The sequence below is a fragment of the Sycon ciliatum genome, chromosome 1 (genome assembly GCF_964019385.1).
Source record: "Sycon ciliatum chromosome 1, ocSycCili1.1, whole genome shotgun sequence".
NCBI classification, from domain to species: domain Eukaryota; kingdom Metazoa; phylum Porifera; class Calcarea; order Leucosolenida; family Sycettidae; genus Sycon; species Sycon ciliatum.
The window spans coordinates 4,082,838-4,101,661 of NC_088643.1; the positions used below are offsets into that span (position 1 = coordinate 4,082,838).

The following is an 18,824-nucleotide window of genomic DNA, read 5'->3' on the forward strand; positions in this document are numbered from 1 at the left end:
TCAAAGCCAGATACAACAACCACACCACGTCGTTCCGACATGAGAGATACCGTACTAGCACCGAGCTGTCGAAACACCTCTGGGAGAAGAAACAAAACCACCAGGACTACCAGCTCAGATGGCAGATAAAGGAAAAGGCCAACTCCTACAGCACCGTCCACAAAAAGATGTAACCTGTGCACAGCTGAGAAAACATGGATTCTCCTTGGCGACGAGACCATGCTCAACAAGAGAAGCGAAGTCATTGCAAAATGCCGCCACGCTAACAAGTATCGCCTAGCCAACTTCACCGGGGTTACATAACATAACAAGTGAGGAAAGGCACGCTGCACTCCGGCCAAGGGACGTGACAACCCACCTCACTTGCAACGGACACTTCCATCAAAATTGCGCGAATACGATTGTCACTTTGTACAATTTTGAACTGCTATCCTACAGTATCCCCCATTATTTATACAACCAGACCCGCATTCAGGTCTATCGCGAAGGATGTTTCACCAACTCTGAAGAATGCTGCAATTTTGAACTGCTATCCTACAGTATCCCCCATTGTAATTTATACAACCAGACCCGCATTCAGGTCTATCGCGAAGGATGTTTCACCAACTCTTGAAAATTCATTGCATTCCCAACTCATCACAACCACGAGCTCTTCAGCCGAACCATACAGACACCAGCAAGGACACTTCCGTTGAGAGATAATGATTATTGCTCCACGCCTCTAGACAGCTGTTTCGCTCCCTGTCGGAGCTCATCAGTAGAGGATGATTGTTATGTCGGGTTCAGCAAAGCACAATCACAGGGTCGGAGAAAACTACCATTACAAGTACATCTGGAAGAACAGTCCGAAAGCAAGCAAGGGGCGGGAAAAGAACACAGCTCCACTAGAAGTTATGCAGATTCAGAGACCGCGCATGCGGACTGGTGTACACACAATAATGATGTCATGCAACTACACATACACTACAATCTCCCCCTTCAAAAACACAAGGGAGAGCCTAACAGAGGGAAGGACAGTGTGCGAAGAGTGAGCATTATGAGAAGGCGGCTGAACATGAACAAGAGAACAGAGCGGTGCTCTAGAATAGTTCAGTCCCTGTAGCGCTGTGGCTTCAGTGCGTGACGCCTTGATGGCGTCCGAGCATCACGTTGCTGAACTACCTTCTCAGGATCAGAGGGAAGCTCAGGAGTCGTTGCAGGATCACGAACACGCAGCTGGTCCACATGTCTACGCACAATGACACCATTGGCCAGCTTAACTTCGAAAGACTTGGTGCCTTTCCGCTGCAATACGGTGCCAGCTGACCACTTCTGAGGCTGGTTGAACATCCGCGCATAGACGGCGCTGCCTTCGTCCAACCCTTTTGCTGGCGGCTGGTGGCAGGCAGCGGTGGTGGTATTCTTGGCTTGCGGCTGTACCAGGTGCAGTCTGGTCTTGAGCTCCCGTTGAAGGAACAATGCCGATGGAGTTTCTCCTGTTGTCGCGTGAGGAGTCGAGCGATACCGTTCCAAGAACGTCTGCAGTGCCTCGGTCCAGGACAGTAGACCACGCTTCTCACTCAGCAAGGCAGCTTTGAATGTTTGGACACAGCGTTCTGCAGCTCCGTTGGTTGCGGGGAAGTATGGTGCACTGCGCAGGTGGATGATACTTCTCTCAGCCATGAAGTTGCTCCACTCCACGGACGTGAACTGCGGGCCGTTGTCCGTCACGATTGCATCAGGAGAACCATACGCCGCAAACAGCTTCCGGAACTCTGCGATAGTCGTCTTGCTGGTGGTGGAGGACATAGGAATCACTTCCAACCACTTGGAGAATGCATCAGTCACGATCAAATACATTCGTCCTTCCATTGGTCCAGCAAAATCGGCGTGAATGCGACTCCAGGGTGCTGCTGGATTGGGCCAACGTGTCACCTCCACTGGTTGATCACGATTCCTGTTCACTTGGCATGCATGGCAGCTTCGGACGGCTCGCTCCACGTCGCTGTCAAGACCTGGCCACCATACATGGTTCCTTGCCAAAGCCTTCATGCGCACCATACCAGGGTGTGCAATGTGTAACTCTTGAAGGAGCCGGGGCTGAAGCGTGCTAGGCACCACCGTGCGAAATCCTCGCTGAAGGCAGCCCTGGACTACTGTGAGCTCCTCTGCGATGCGGTGGAAGGGCTTCAGCTCTGAGGGGACAGTCTCGGGCCAACCATTGGCGACATGCTGCAGTACCTGCTTGAGCACGATGTCCTTGGCCGTCTCTGCACTGATGTCTGCTGCGAGGACTGGCAGCTGATCCTGGTGAGTCGTCAGAATCTCAGACACCTCACACACATCAACGCTATGCGAATCAAGCGACATGCGTGACAGGTAATCAGCGTTGGCGTTGGCTTCAGTCGTCTTTACCATCACATCGTATTGATACGCTGATAGTGTTACAGCCCAACGCTGCAACCGCATGGCTGCGATTGAGGGGATGCCTCTCTTTGGACCGAAGATTACGGCAAGAGGGCGGTTGTCGGTCACCAGGTTGAAGTGCCGTCCATAGAGGTACAAGTGGAACTTGGTGACACCGAACACGATAGCAAGCGCTTCTCGTTCCAGTTGGCTATAATTGCGCTCGCTGGTTGTCAAAGAGCGGCTGGCGTATGCGATTGGTTGCTCCTGCCCTTCCGGCATCACATGGGACAAGACAGCACCAATTCCTGTGCCTGATGCATCGCAGGTCAGACGTAGCGGTAGCGAAGGGCTATAATGAACTAGAACTGGTGGTGCACTCAGAGCTGACTTCAAAGCTCTGAAGGCTTGCTGCTGTGGCGCTTGCCATTTCCAGACGGTGTTACGCTTCTGGAGATCGTAGAGAGGCTGTGCGAGCGAAGCCAGGTTCTCAATGAACTGGCCATAATAATTCACCAGACCCAAGAATGACTTGAGCTCCGTGACATTCGTCGGTGCACGTGCGTTCTGAACCGCTTGCACTTTCTCATCGGTGGCGTGTAGACCCGACGCGTCAATTTTGAAGCCGAGGTACTGGACTGAGTCGGAGAAGAACATGCATTTCGATTTCTTTAGCTTCAGACCAGCTTGCAACAGAATCGACAACACCGTGTTCAGACGTTCCAGCAGTAGTCTGCGAGTGGGTGCAGCGATCAGGATGTCGTCCAGGTACTTGGACACGCCTTCCAAGCCAACCAGGAGCTTGTCCATGATTCCTTGGAACACCGCTGGAGCCGATGCAACACCGTAGGGCAGACGATTGAACTGGTACAGGCCCTTGTGCGTGTTGATGGTAGTCATCTTCTGGGACGCCTCATCCAACGGCACTTGCAGATACGCCTGCGACAAATCCAGCTTCGCAAAATATTTGCAGCCATTCAGGGAGCTGAAGATGTCCTGCGCTGTCGGCAGTGGGTGCTGGTCCACTCGTAGTTGGGGATTCACAGTGACCTTGTAGTCACCGCAGAGACGAACTGAGCCATCGGGCTTTGGAACAGCCACTACTGGTGTTGCCCACTCGCTGTGCTTGACAGGCTCTATAATGTGCTGCTGCTCCATCTTCCTGAGCTGCTCCTCAACCAAGGGCTTGACAGCGTACGGCACTGAATAGGGACGCCTGAACACCGGTCGTGCGTCCTCTTTCAGATGCAAGGTAGATGCGCCTGTTCGCAGCTCACCAACGTGGCCGTCAAACAAGGTCGCGTTGTCCGCAACTATCCGCTCCAAATCGGGTCCATCCGTAGGTTCGTCAACCCCAAACACGGATGACCAATCGAGTCGGACGTGTGGCAACCAATTCCTTCCGAGCAGTGTAGCACCCTCGCCTTCAACAATGAGCAGTGGCAATGGCGTTGTACGGCCATCATAGCATACCTCCACTGTGGCTTGACCCAACACATTGATTTCATCACCTGTGTACGAGCGCAGCTTGATGTTCGCCGGTTCGAGTTGTTTGTCACTGGTACGATCCCACGTCTCACGTGACATAAGGCTCACTGCAGCTCCGGTGTCGAGCACCATTGTCGTTTCCACCCCGTCTAACATCACATTCACAGTTAGCTTGGGACGGGACTCTACGGAGTACACATCACCAACTTCATGCTCCTCACATACAAAATTGGTTTGGTGTTGGTCGCCCTTTTTCGTACGACACACCTTCTCGAGGTGCCCACGCTTGTGGCAGTAGTGGCACTCGGAAGCCTTGAAGCGACACTGTGAAGGAGCATGGTCCTTATTGCCACAGCGATAACAAGGCGCAGCCCCGTCAGTAGTGCTGCTAGCGCTGGCTCCGGACTTGCCTCGCTGTCTAGGTGCAGGTGGCTGTCTCTTGTGCCAAACGGCATGGACATCGCTGGATTCGGAGGTAGATCTACCCGCGGCCATCAAGCGCGCAGCCTCGCGATCGACCACCTCCTGAGCTGCAGCCGTTTTCAGAGCAGTCTCCAAAGTGAGGGCATCGATGGTCAGCAATTTTTTACAAACGACAGCGTCTCGTATGCCACAGACGAACCTGTCGCGGATGGCATCTTCCAGACCATTGCCGAAGTCACAGGTCTTTGCCAAACGTCGTAGCTCAGCGGCATAGTCATGATAACTCTCACTTGCCTGCTGGCTGCGGCTCCAAAATTTGTAGCGTTCCGCAATTGTCAGACGCTTAGGGGAGAAGTGTGCAGTCAGAGTCTGTCGCAGCTCTGAGAGGGACTTGTCATCCAGTGTTGCTGGTGCGATCAGCGTCACTAGCAACCTGAAAACACTTTCTCCTACAACTGTCAAGAATACAGATTTCTTCCGCCCGTCCTCAATTTTATTCGCTTTGTAGAATTGATCCAGCCTGGCCAGATAAGACTCCCAGTCATCAGCATCAGTAGATGTGAAGGGGCCCAGGTTTCCGAGCAGCGCCATGATCCGATCTTCGTCGCCACTTGTTATGTCGGGTTCAGCAAAGCACAATCACAGGGTCGGAGAAAACTACCATTACAAGTACATCTGGAAGAACAGTCCGAAAGCAAGCAAGGGGCGGGAAAAGAACACAGCTCCACTAGAAGTTATGCAGATTCAGAGACCGCGCATGCGGACTGGTGTACACACAATAATGATGTCATGCAACTACACATACACTACAATGATAATGATGATAATGGAGGAATGATCATTCTTATACACCAGAAATGGCGCAAGTGCGCGCTTTCCACATAATTATATCAATGGCATATGCAAGCTGCTAAAATGGTAAAGTGTGAGAACAGCGATAAATAATCATAGTAAGCGCTCATTGGTGGAGAAACACACCACACAGGCGACGAAAATCTTACGCGGAATACTAATGCCAAAGGAAAGTACATGTATGTTGTTTATTATTATGATGTTGCAATGTCCATGTATGCAGGCCAGGCGAGACTCACCGCCGAGATCCCCCAACGCGACAGGTTCGGTTGCCGTTCAGGATTCACACCGACCTGTCCGCCCGTCAACAGGATCGACAGCGGGAGGCCCCACTGATGCCGATGTCGATGTACACCAGGAAACTGGTAGTCGTGAGTGTGATACTAACAGGTCCATCGGCAACCACTGACAAACGAGAGGCCAGCTGGGGCATTCACTCCAGTCAGGGATGCTTGGTCGACGCTTCGTATCAGCAGCTCAGCTCATTTTGATCAAACAAAGATGTTGCAGATGTGTCTTGCTTTTCTCCTTCCTTCTTCACCGACTCGTCTTGTCATCTCTCCTTCTTTCTTCACCGACTCTTCGTGTCCACTCTGCTCTGCCACTAACGGCGCATTAAAACTTCAGAACTAAATATTGCGACAGAGCTTTCGGCCATATTTTCAATTCATTGCATTCCCAACTCATCACAACCACGCGCTCTTCAGCTGAACCATACAGACACCAGCAAGGACACTTCCGTTGAGAGATAATGATTATTGCTCCACGCCTCTAGACAGCTGTTTCGCTCCCTGTCGGAGCTCATCAGTAGAGGATGATAATGATGATAATGGAGGAATGATCATTCTTATACACCAGAAATGGCGCAAGTGCGCGCTTTCCACATATATCAATGGCATATGCAAGCTGCTAAAATGGTAAAGTGTGAGAACAGCGATAAATAATCATAGTACGCGCTCATTGGTGGAGAAACACACCACACAGGCGACGAAAATCTTACGCGGAATACTGATGCCAAAGGAAAGTACATGTATGTTGTTTATTATTATGATGTTGCAATGTCCATGTATGCAGGCCAGGCGAGACTCACCGCCGAGATCCCCCAACGCGACAGGTTCGGTTGCCGTTCAGGATTCACACCGACCTGTCCGCCCGTCAACAGGATCGACAGCGGGAGGCCCCATTGATGCCGATGTCGATGCACACCAGGAAACTTGTAGTCGTGAGTGATGAGTTGGGAATGCAATGAATTGAAAATATGGCCGAAAGCTCTGTCGCAATATTTAGTTCTGAAGTTTTAATGCGCCGTTAGTGGCAGAGCAGAGTGGACACGAAGAGTCGGTGAAGAAAGAAGGAGAGATGACAAGACGAGTCGGTGAAGAAGGAAGGAGAAAAGCAAGACACATCTGCAACATCTTTGTTTGATCAAAATGAGCTGAGCTGCTGATACGAAGCGTCGACCAAGCATCCCTGACTGGAGTGAATGCCCCAGCTGGCCTCTCGTTTGTCAGTGGTTGCCGATGGACCTGTTAGTATCACACTCACGACTACAAGTTTCCTGGTGTGCATCGACATCGGCATCAGTGGGGCCTCCCGCTGTCGATCCTGTTGACGGGCGGACAGGTCGGTGTGAATCCTGAACGGCAACCGAACCTGTCGCGTTGGGGGATCTCGGTGGTGAGTCTCGCCTGGCCTGCATACATGGACATTGCAACATCATAATAATAAACAACATACATGTACTTTCCTTTGGCATCAGTATTCCGCGTAAGATTTTCGCCGCCTGTGTGGTGTGTTTCTCCACCAATGAGCGCGTACTATGATTATTTATCGCTGTTCTCACACTTTACCATTTTAGCAGCTTGCATATGCCATTGATATAATTATGTGGAAAGCGCGCACTTGCGCCATTTCTGGTGTATAAGAATGATCATTCCTCCATTATCATCATTATCATCCTCTACTGATGAGCTCCGACAGGGAGCGAAACAGCTGTCTAGAGGCGTGGAGCAATAATCATTATCTCTCAACGGAAGTGTCCTTGCTGGTGTCTGTATGGTTCGGCTGAAGAGCGCGTGGTTGTGATGAGTTGGGAATGCAATGAATTGAAAATATGGCCGAAAGCTCTGTCGCAATATTTAGTTCTGAAGTTTTAATGCGCCGTTAGTGGCAGAGCAGAGTGGACACGAAGAGTCGGTGAAGAAAGAAGGAGAGATGACAAGACGAGTCGGTGAAGAAGGAAGGAGAAAAGCAAGACACATCTGCAACATCTTTGTTTGATCAAAATGAGCTGAGCTGCTGATACGAAGCGTCGACCAAGCATCCCTGACTGGAGTGAATGCCCCAGCTGGCCTCTCGTTTGTCAGTGGTTGCCGATGGACCTGTTAGTATCACACTCACGACTACAAGTTTCCTGGTGTGCATCGACATCGGCATCAGTGGGGCCTCCCGCTGTCGATCCTGTTGACGGGCGGACAGGTCGGTGTGAATCCTGAACGGCAACCGAACCTGTCGCGTTGGGGGATCTCGGCGGTGAGTCTCACAAGAAGCCGCCTGACAAACGTGTGGCAACAAGTGATAGCGCCATCACAAAGCATTTGCAGGCGCAACCTGAATGCATCCCGCAGGAACGCAACAGCAGCTTCAGTGTCATCACACCAGCCCGGAACAGCGCGCTCCGATTCACACTGGAGGCGCTGTACATTCGCAGTTTGAGGCCAGAACTGTGTCGACAAAAGAAGCACATCAAGGTGCTACGGCTGTTCAAGCTGCGACCGGACTGACAACTTTATCACGTGTTTGTTCTGGTACTGCATTCCCCTCATGTGTTGTTTCCCGCATTTTTCCACTGGTTGGTTGGTTGTGTTTATTTGAATTCGCAAACCGAACGGACTGAACATGTCCAATGACAAGGAAGCGAATGAAGTCCAAGTAACCCAGGAATGGGGACACAGATGAAAAGAAAATATGGGAACAGAAGGCTCTCAGCAAAGGAAGAAGAGAAAGGAAGGAAAGAAAAAGAATAATGGAGAAGAAGAAGAAAAATCGTGGCCACGGCGAGAAGAAGCTTTTAGCAAAGGGAGAAAGGAAAGGATGAAGGAGAAAATGGGGAGACACATCGTGGTCACGGCCAAAGCCGGAGTAGCGGCAGGACACAGTAGACATAACAACACCAGGAACAAGCACGCATGAAGCATGGGCCATGCCGGCCCAGAAGCGGGAGACACCGACAGGAAGAGAGAAGAGAAGAGAAGAGAGAGAAATCGTAGCATTGCACATCTACATGTACGCCCACACATCCACACATCCACACACACACACACACACACACACATACATACCCACACCTACACACCAATACACACAGACACATACCCCCCACACACACGCACATGCGCGTGCACACACACACACACACACACAAACACCTTGGTCCTTGGTAACACTGCCAACAAATGGTCACGTGTCCCCTGTGCAGGGGTCGACAGCACTGAGTTCAGCATTGGACCCAGAAACGCCGCTCTACTTCCTGGACAGGAAATTAGCACAGCTATGCAGGTCGAAACCACGGGATGACTTGCAGCAGCGACCGCAGCCGAGACAATGCGCTCTGCAGCAGGGCAGGGCAACCCGCTGTTTCCGGACCGAGTCTGCCGATGCCACAGCCGAGACCGACGCCACTTCAGCAGCCGAGTTGGAGAGACACTTATGCGAAGCTAGCCCGCCAGCACTCAAGAACCATCTCCCGCACGCATTACATAGTCGGCTGCCGGACTGCTCAGATATGGGCTTCCTCCTCTCGGCCAGGCACTTGTGGCGATTCTTGTATTTCTGGTGGGCGAAAGTACGCTGGCAAACATCGCAGAGCACAGAAGTGTCACGCTGAGCCGATCGCGGTACTGGTTGAGACACAAACACACACACACACACACATGTACATTGACAGCCACACATACAATTTCTTTGCAATGTTCTCAGTTCATAGAAGAAACGGGACTGCGGCAGCACGGAACTGACGAGGAACAGAGATGGAGCGAATACTGCTAGGCAGGTTGTTCCAGCATAGCGCACCCTGGAAGGCGAATGTCCCCTTTCCAGAGTTGCTGCGGGCGGGTGGCAGGCAGAGACCCATGCTGGATTCAAGGCGCGTGGACCGGCCACAAGCTGGCAGCAAGAGAACCTGAAGCTCAGGACTTGCTTGGCCGTAATGGCAGCGCCATGCAAGGAATGCCAGCTTCTGCTTGTACACTTCGGTTACCCGATACAGTGAGAGGCGCTCCAGTAGGTCATGTGCGGATGTCCATGGCGGGCGTCCGAACACTACACGGGCAACCACGGTTTTGCAGAACCTGTAGTCGATGACAGTGCCTGGCTGCCAGAGATGTCGAAAATGCATTTGATCCATATAGAAGATCGGGCATTATGATGGACTGGAAATAAGTTATCCGACCCTGTGTGCTGAGGCAACGCCGCATCCTCCACAGGACTCCGATCTTTCGTGATACACGGTTTGCACAGCGGGTTACGTGGTCATCCCAAGACATGTTGCTATCAAATGTTACGCCAAGGTACCTGGCAGACTCCACAAGAGGCAGCAGGGTCCCGTTACAGTTCACGGAGAGTGGAGTATGCTTCTCAGGTAGGTTCCCAGAAATGGAGATCACCTGGCTTTTGGAAGCATTCAGGATCAAGCCACGGTCGTTTAGCCAGTTACCATGGTTACCACTGCTCCATACATTCTTATGGTAGTGTAGTGTAAACTTGAGGCACGTAAGAATATTCTTGCTGATTCTCTACCCCCAGTATAAATTCTGGCTTCGTTTTCGTTCTTGCTCATTCCCATGTAACCACTGATGAAAATGGGTGAAAAGCTTTTGGTATTATGAAACTGACAACCTTGTTGTTGTGTGTATATAAATTTTGTTCGCCTACCTCTCTATTTAAATATATATATATGATCGTGCAGTGTATGATCGTGCAGTGTATATATATATATATATACAGTTTGAGCACTCTGGCAAGGTACGTTCGGGCCTGATTGGAAATTTTTATTTCCATTGCTATCAGGTTCGGCCTCATTTCCTCTGTGCTGCGCTGACGAGTCCACAAAGGACGAAACAGTTCTGTCCGCAGATTGAGTATTTCGCTCCTGCTCTTGTAGCAGTTGAGCACTCTTGCGTGGGGTAGTGCCTTTGCTGTTTGCGTTATGCAGAGCTCACTGACTTGTCAGTTTGAGCACTCTGGCAAGGTACGTTCGGGCCTGATTGGAAATTTTTATTTCCATTGCTATCAGGTTCGGCCTCATTTCCTCTGTGCTGCGCTGACGAGTCCACAAAGGACGAAACAGTTCTGTCCGCAGATTGAGTATTTCGCTCCTGCTCTTGTAGCAGTTGAGCACTCTTGCGTGGGGTAGTGCCTTTGCTGTTTGCGTTATGCAGAGCTCACTGACTTGTCAGTTTGAGCACTCTGGCAAGGTACGTTCGGGCCTGATTGGAAATTTTTATTTCCATTGCTATCAGGTTCGGCCTCATTTCCTCTGTGCTGCGCTGACGAGTCCACAAAGGACGAAACAGTTCTGTCCGCAGATTGAGTATATATATATATATACTCAATCTGCGGACAGCATGCTGTTTCGTTCTTTTTGAACTCATCAGCGCAGCACAGAGGAAATGAGGCCGAACCTGATAGAGAGGTAGGCGAACAAAATTTATATATGTTGGACTCAGTAGAGCGTCCAGCCCCTATATGATGTCCAAGCCCTATATAGAGTCCATTGGTCCAAAATCCACTGTACAGAGTCCAAACTTGGAATCAACTGTGAGCTCAAAGTTTCGATGGACATCACTCCCTGTATAGAGTCCAGCCAATTGGCTTCACCCCTATATAGAGTCCATTGGTCCAAAATCAACTGTACGGAGTCCAAACTTTGAAATCAACTATAAAGAGTCTTTATGTGGACAACACCCCCTGTATAAAGTCCAGCCAATTAGGCATCCCCTATCGAGTTCGAAAATAGACATAGGATCTGCTGTAAGCAGTGAATATTAACCAGAAAACGGCCTCTCCCTTTAATCCTTTACATCATTCACTTCTCAAGATAAAAAATATGTATTGAGGCGCCACTGCAGCCACTTCATTACATGAAAAACCCTACAAACACCATCCTCAAATCAAGTGGTCTCTTCGCAGACGCTGCAAATTACAATATCTCAATCATGTAGTGTTGCCAAATTATTGTGCACGCACACACACATGCACACACCCACACAACGCCAAGAAAATACCTAGAAAAAACCAAGAATCGAAAGAGAATAATGGAGAGCCCAGGATTAATTATTTGTTTTCAAATTATTGTGCGCGCGCGCACACACACACACACACACACACACAAACTTATACAACGCCAAGAAAACACCAAGAAAAGAGTAGAGACACAATACACACGCAACTCCAACAGCCATGCAAACGTCCACCCATTTACATGTAAAGTCAAGAGGGATAACAAATAATTATACGAAACGAATGCGTACGGGGACGGGTACACGCACGTTTACATACACGTAGTAGTGTAAGAGAGTAACATAGTGCAGTGGTCAACATAATACTAGCACATGCTGAGAGTGCAATAGCAAGCTTCACCATCGCTCATGGCCATGCAAATGTTCAGCAGCACTCGGTTCCGCAAGCTTCTGAAGATCAGCACACCTGCAACAAATAGATAGCACAAGGATACGCTTATTACCGTAATGTTGTTGTTGTTGTAGAAGTTTATTTAACGTCGCACCACAAACAGGCGATTTCGCCTCCTTTGATACATGTGGACGACAGAAGGAATGATGCATGGGAGCACACAACTACCAAGTTCTCAACGAATGTGATGCTCAATGAAAATCAACCCACTCAAAGACCTGTGAACAGGTGATGGTGGGGACAATAGTCTATTAGTAATACGAGGAATAAGATCGTTTGTGCACACTCAAGACGCACAGACACACCAACATACATGTAGTGTACACAGTGTTTCACTTCACTGCAACTAAATTGAAATGAAGATGATTTGAACAATCTGTACAGCGTTGCTGTCAGTCAGTCTTCCCCAAGATGGAAATGCAATGATTTGTTGTGACGAGGCAGTTTCACTGACACAATGTCATGTTCGTGACATCAAAACGGTTACTTCAGGGAATACGAGTATTAGCTTGAGAAGCTTTTTCTTGTCATTGGCACACAAGCAATCCTCCTAGTCCTACTACTACTAGTACACTGGCACTGCGTTTGTGGATCCCATTGTATTTGACATCATACTACAGGAAGAGTGTCGTGGAGTTCACATAATTATCACAGGGATAAAAATACATTTCTCATGAAATAAAATAATAATTGATGATAGCTAGACGATCATATACGATCGATGCAAAGTCCTTGCAGTCCTTGAGGACTATTACGAAGTGGTTGATTACTTTTAGGGCATTCATTCAAGCAACATCAAACAAACGCGATACGCTCCTTGAAAATGGAAAAAAATTCAAGCATAACGACAGAACAGCAGACCAATCGAAACGAGTAAAAGCTTCCTTACCTCAGTCATCGTCCTGCCATGTAGTTGGACAGCCTTTTGACACGGTGGTATAGGCAGCTCTTGTCCAGTCAAACAGGGGTATCCTTGTGGCGTCGAACGAAAGAGAGCGTCAGTGTATCTGACTCGTCAGATTGCAACTGTGCTGAACTTTTCTCTTTCTCCGCTTTCTGCTTTCATCCCTCGCTCTGATGAAACCGTTCAAACGTCCTACTGGCAGCAATGGCCACCCAAACAGGGGATCCTTGTGGCGTCGAACGAAAGAGAGCGTCAGTGTACCTGACTCGTCAGATTTGAACTGTGCTGAACTTTTCTCGTTCTGCAATTTCTGCTTTCATCCCGCGCACTGATGAAACGTCTTCAGAGAACCACAAGACGCTTTCCAGATTTGATTTTGAACGTCTCCTTATCCTCCTTGGTTAGCTCGAGACAGATTACTGTCAGCAACTGCACAGCAGAATTGGCAGCCATGGCTGAAGTGAAGAAAGGAATGCGCTGCCACGAGGCAAGCAAAACTGAAAATGTGTTCTTTCGGGCACAACACACAGGACGGCGTGACTGGATAAACTGGACTCCTGGTCCTGGACCGTGAATAGGGGACTTGTAGAAAAAGTGTACTCCTTATAGGGGATTGCGCGGCAGGATGAAGCTGATCAAAACTGAGTGGACTCCTGGACTCTGTATAGTGGATTTTGGACCAATGGACTCTATATAGGGTGCTGGACATCATATAGTGCATGGACTCTATACTGAGTCCTACATATACACACAACACCAAGGTTGTCAGTTTCATATTACGGAGCATCAGCAAATCGAATATTCGAATGAAATTCGAGAATCGTCACGAAAAGCACTCAATCAGTCGAAACTAGGGCTTTGTTCGACTGAAAAATGCCCGCAAACAGAAAATACTTTTCGAATACTTTTCGAATGCTCCGCGCGTGCTCTAGTACACGGCGCACTACGAGTACTCATTCTTGCGCATGTAGCTACTACTGTACTAGTTCTTACTATTAAAAGTACTAGTCCGGACTTCTTGTCAATCTTGACGCTTTCCTCTCTCTCGAACTGTGAAAAGTTTTATCAAGTGTGCATTTTGTTTCATTTCAAGTATCCTGGAATCATGGCTTTGTCACCAACTACCAGCCCCGGTATGCCTCCTGCTCCCAGTACTGCAGTAGCCCTGCTGGCGTTGTCTCGGCATCTGCGTCTATGGTGAGTTCCCCGCAGGGAGAGGGCAACTCAAAGTGTGCCAAATATTTGAGGGTCGACCTTACCATGGATCTCATTCTGCTGAGGCAGTGTAGGGCCCACCCTCACCTATTCGTCCGCGGGTCTCCTGATATGCAAGGGATAGCGGAGGAGCTCGGCCGAGATCCGCCTTTTCAAGGGGTCTCCAAGAGAGATCCTATCGCCAATAGCCTGAATCGGATGAAGCATCCGCCGCTTCGCGTCATCCCCAAAGGCAATGAGAAACAACAGCAACTCCGTTCATTGCACATCTCAAAATCCCAGTCCTCAACTGCTCAAGCTAAAAAAACTCGATTCGAAAATACTGGACTGCGCTACATGCTGAACCTCTTTTTCATTCGAATTTTCTCTCTGATTTTCTTTTTGCCATTCGAATAATCAAATCGAAAATTCGATTTGCTGATGCTCGAGCGCTCCGTAATACCAAAAGCTTTTCACCCATTTTCATCATTTGCAGGCGCAGCCTGAATGCATCCCACAGGAACGCAACAGCAGCTTCAGTGTGATCACACCAGCCCGAAACAGCGCGCACCGATTCACACTGGAGGCGCTGTACATTCGCAGTTTGAGGCCAGAACTGTGTCGACAAAAGAAGCACATCAAGGTGCTACGGCTGTTCAAGCTGCAACCGGACTGACAACTTTATCACGTGTTTGTTCTGGTACTGCATTCCCCTCATGTGTTGTTTCCCGCATTTTTCCACTGCTCCATACATTCTTATGGTAGTGTAGTGTGAACTTGAGGCGCGTAAGAATATTCTTGCTGATTCTCTACCCCCAGTATAAATTCTGGCTTCGTTTTCGTTCTTGCTCATTCCCATGTAACCACTGATGAAAATGGGTGAAAAGCTTTTGGTATTATGAAACTGACAACCTTGGTGTTGTGTGTATCAAGTCTGTGGACAGCAACTGTTTCGCTCTGTTAGAGCTCATCAGCACAGCTCAGAGGACCGAAGCGCAGCTCTTCGCAATGAAATATGTTTCCGTAAAGCAAAGCATTTTTATAAAGAGCTGCAAATCCCGCCAAGATATAGATATAGGGGGAAGTGGTCCCGTCCACCGCAAAGAGGGCTCAACAGCGCTGGGGTGCACTGGAGCTAGTACACAATGGAAGCGGTCCTCACCAAGAAAACACAATCCGTTGCTACTCCGAGTACTCGTGAGGACCCTTCCATTGTGTACTAGCTCCAGTGCACCCCAGCGCTGTTGAGCCCTCTTTGCGGCGGACGGGACCACTTCCCCCTGTGTGAAGGCTCTCTTTTATAGATTGAGCACTCTTTCTCAGATACCGCAGCTATGGACCCACCAAGACGGACGGACCTCGGCTATTCCCTCGGGAATATACCCATCCCATCAGCAGACTCCTACCGAAAGTGTCTGGTGGAGAAAGTGGAGAGTGTAATACGCCGGATGAGGTGGAAGGCGTTCTTCTTTCTCAACGGCGAGACCAGAGCGCAGGAGACCGAGACATATGGTTTCCCAAGCCAGAAGACGCCACCGCTAGTGCCGCAGCTAAAGGCATTCGAAGACGAACTTTTGAACCTGGTAGCAGACCTGGAATTCAGAAATGTGTCGGATCCATTCCAGCGGCAATTGAAGGAGGACGTCAAAGCGCTAACAGACACGGACGACATCATAGTGAAAGCCGACAAAACAAAAAACCTATACAAAGTAAGCAAGCGTCAATACGAGAAACTGCTGAGAGACAACGTCACGGCCAATTATAGACAAGCACCGGATACAACATACACCGACATTAATCAAGAAGCACAGCAGTTGGCGGAGCGCCTGAATATCAGCGACCGGGTCGACGCAATGGCAAAGTCAGAGGCATTTGTGAGTTTCAAGGACCACAAGGATCGCTTCACCAACAACCTCCCGTGCAGGCTTATCAACCCCGCAAAGTCTGAACTTGGAGTCGTGAGTAAATCCATACTGGACAGAATTGTGAGAGCCGTCAATTTGGCAACGGACGTCAACCTTTGGAGGAGCACGGCATCAGTCATCGAGTGGTACGAAAACAACCAGGACAAGCAACAGCACACATTCATATGCTTTGACGTTGTAGAGTATTATCCCTCCATCACAGAAGCACTCCTCGCGAAGGCCCTGGATTTTGCGTCCACGTACACTAACATCGAGGACGGGGAAAGGGAGATTGTCATGCACACACGAAAATCAGTGTTGTTCAAAGACGGCCAACCTTGGGTGAAGAAGAACAACGCCAGCACGTTCGATGTCACCATGGGCTCGTTCGATGGCGCGGAAGTGTGTGAGCTGGTTGGCGTATATATGCTCCACGAACTAACAGCCCACGTCGGCAGAGCGCAGATCGGCCTGTACAGGGACGACGGCTTGGCTGTGCTGAGAAACACCACCGGCAGCGCGGCAAAGCGCATACGGAAGAGTTTGACGGCGGTGTTTGCAGGGCATGGACTAAAGGTAACGATTGACACCAAACTAAAAGTCGTAAATTTCCTCGACGTGACGTTCAACCTGTCAACCGGAGGATACATGCCACACCGAAAGCCAGGCGACACACCGCCGTACATCAACACTCACTCAAACCACCCACCGTCCATAATAAAGCAACTGCCAGCAGGAATAAGCCGACGTGTGTCAACCAACTCATCAAGTGAGGAAGCATTTAACGAAGCTGCGCCTATGTACAACAACGCATTATTGGCCAGTGGATACGCGGAAGGTATTGAGTACATGGGGCAACCAGCACAGAAAAACAGAAAGCGAAACCGAAAAAGAAAAATAACATAGTTCAACCCTCCTTTCAGCCGTAGCGTGAGAACAAACGTTGCTGCTGCCTTCCTCACAATGATCGACCGGCATTTCAAAAACACCCCCCTGAAAAAGATCTTCAACCGACATAACGTGAAGGTTAGCTATTCATGTATGCCCAACATCGCAGCGATTATTAGTGGGCACAACAAGCGGCAACTGATACAAGAACCTCCTGAAAGGCCTTGCAATTGTAGGAAAAAGCAGGAATGCCCCATGGAAGGACGTTGCCAGGCCTCTCACGTCGTCTATGAAGCACACGTCACCAGCCAGGATGAGCTCAGGACATACATAGGCTCAGATACAGCAACCACACGATGTCCTTCCGCCACGAAAAATACCGCACTAACACGGAGCTCTCCAAACACCTCTGGAAAAAGAAAAACGACAACAAAGAGTATCACCTGTCCTGGAGGATCAAGGACAAGGCCAGCTCCTACAACCCCGCAACGAAGAGATGTTGCCTTTGCACCACGGAGAAGGTGCGTATACTCACTGCTGACAAGACCAAAATACTCAACAAGCGAAGTGAAATCATCGCCAAATGTCGTCATGCAAACAAATACCGGCTCGCTAAGTATAACGGAATCACGTAAAACCGGACATGGACAGAGCAACCTGATGCCCAAGGGAACCAGACACACTGCACCATTATTGTTATGATTAACGCCAAATATAGCACCGTAATTGTAACAGTATAGACTTGATTGATTGGAGAATTCCCCGAATGATGTTCAAACCAGAGGTTATAAAGCAAAAGAAAGGCGAGAACCGCAGGAGTGAGAATAGTAGGAACACAAGGTGTTACCATAAGACAAGCAAGAAGTGTCAAGGTAAAACTATTACCTCTCCCGGCCCCATAGGAAGCCCAATGTTCTATTAGATAACACAATCCAGTTAGGAGATGCAATTGTGGAAAGGGAAATATTAAATAATCACTCATGCACATGCATAACCACATTGAAGTGTAATCCAACTCAACTTCATCACTCTCACAAGGAGATGACGCAAAACTATATCAGTCTATAACATATTATTAACTATCTCAGTAAGAGATGCATATGGCTCAGCCCAGTTAGATCAAGGCTGCTGTCGTTGTGAGGCTAGATAGTTCTGCAGCGGTTTAATATTCCGACCAGACTCATCACATAGGTTGCCAGCGGGCTCCCACGTAGCTTCGCTGCTGGGGTAACCCTTCCAATGCACCAGGAAGTGTTGCTCACCACTGCGGTGTCGGTGATTCAAAACGGCTTCGACAACATAGCGTGTGTGTCCATCTAGATCTGTGAAGGGCGGAGGCGGGGGTTGGTGTCTTCCAGGAATCGTGTTCTCTTCGTAGCGTTTAAGAGCCGTGACATTAAACACGGGATGGCAGCGAAGTTCACGGGGTAGTTCCAAGCGAAAAGCATTCGCTCCAATCTTAGCCTGGATACGATACGGACCAAACCACTTGGGTTGCAACTTCCGAGAGGGCTGGCCACGAGCTTCCGGGGTCAGTAGAAAGTCTCTGTAGACAAGAACGCTATCACCAACCTTCAAATCACTGGGCGTTCTCGTCTGGTCTGCGTATAGAGCTTGCCTTGCCTAGGCGTCGAGCATTGCATCTCGAGCTATCCTTAGTGCGGCTTCCTGCTCATGAAGCCAATCGACCGAATCACTCCTTTCCCCTCCCGTAAGAATGAATTCGGGCGGGGACTTAGGGTCAAACCCATAGTTCAGATAGAACGGTGTATTAGCTACAGATGACTGTTGTGAACTATTTATTGCAAACTCGCAGAGTGGTAGAAGCGAATCCCAATTGTCCTGTCTCAAGTTCGCAAATGCTCTTAGAACATCTCCCACTTGCCGGTTAACTCTCTCTGTCAAACCATCCGTTTGAGGGTGGTTAGCAGTGCTGAATGCCAATTTAGTTCCTAGCTGAGAGAATACTTCTTTGAAAAAAGCTGCAGTGAATCGTGGATCGCGATCGGAAACAATGGTCGAGCTCAGCCCGTGCAGACGAAACACGTTTTGAATGTACAGTTGAGCGCTGCCCTTAGCATCAATCTTCGAGTTTG

At 49.3% G+C, this 18,824-nt stretch overlaps 1 protein-coding gene across 1 annotated transcript; it reads right to left on the reverse strand.

The window, feature by feature from the left end:
- Positions 1 to 781: 781 nt before the first annotated feature.
- On the reverse strand, positions 782 to 4,928 carry LOC135810421 (uncharacterized protein K02A2.6-like). Its single transcript, XM_065323918.1, has one exon. It carries the CDS (start codon positions 4,885 to 4,887, stop codon positions 1,090 to 1,092), a length of 3,798 nt encoding a protein of 1,265 aa, XP_065179990.1. The 5' UTR covers positions 4,888 to 4,928; the 3' UTR covers positions 782 to 1,089.
- Positions 4,929 to 18,824: the final 13,896 nt, after the last annotated feature.

Bases quoted from the DNA above. Each gene is read 5' to 3' on its own strand.
- LOC135810421 (XM_065323918.1), bottom strand. From the start codon at position 4,887: ATGGCGCTGCTCGGAAACCTGGGCCCCTTCACATCTACTGATGCTGAT.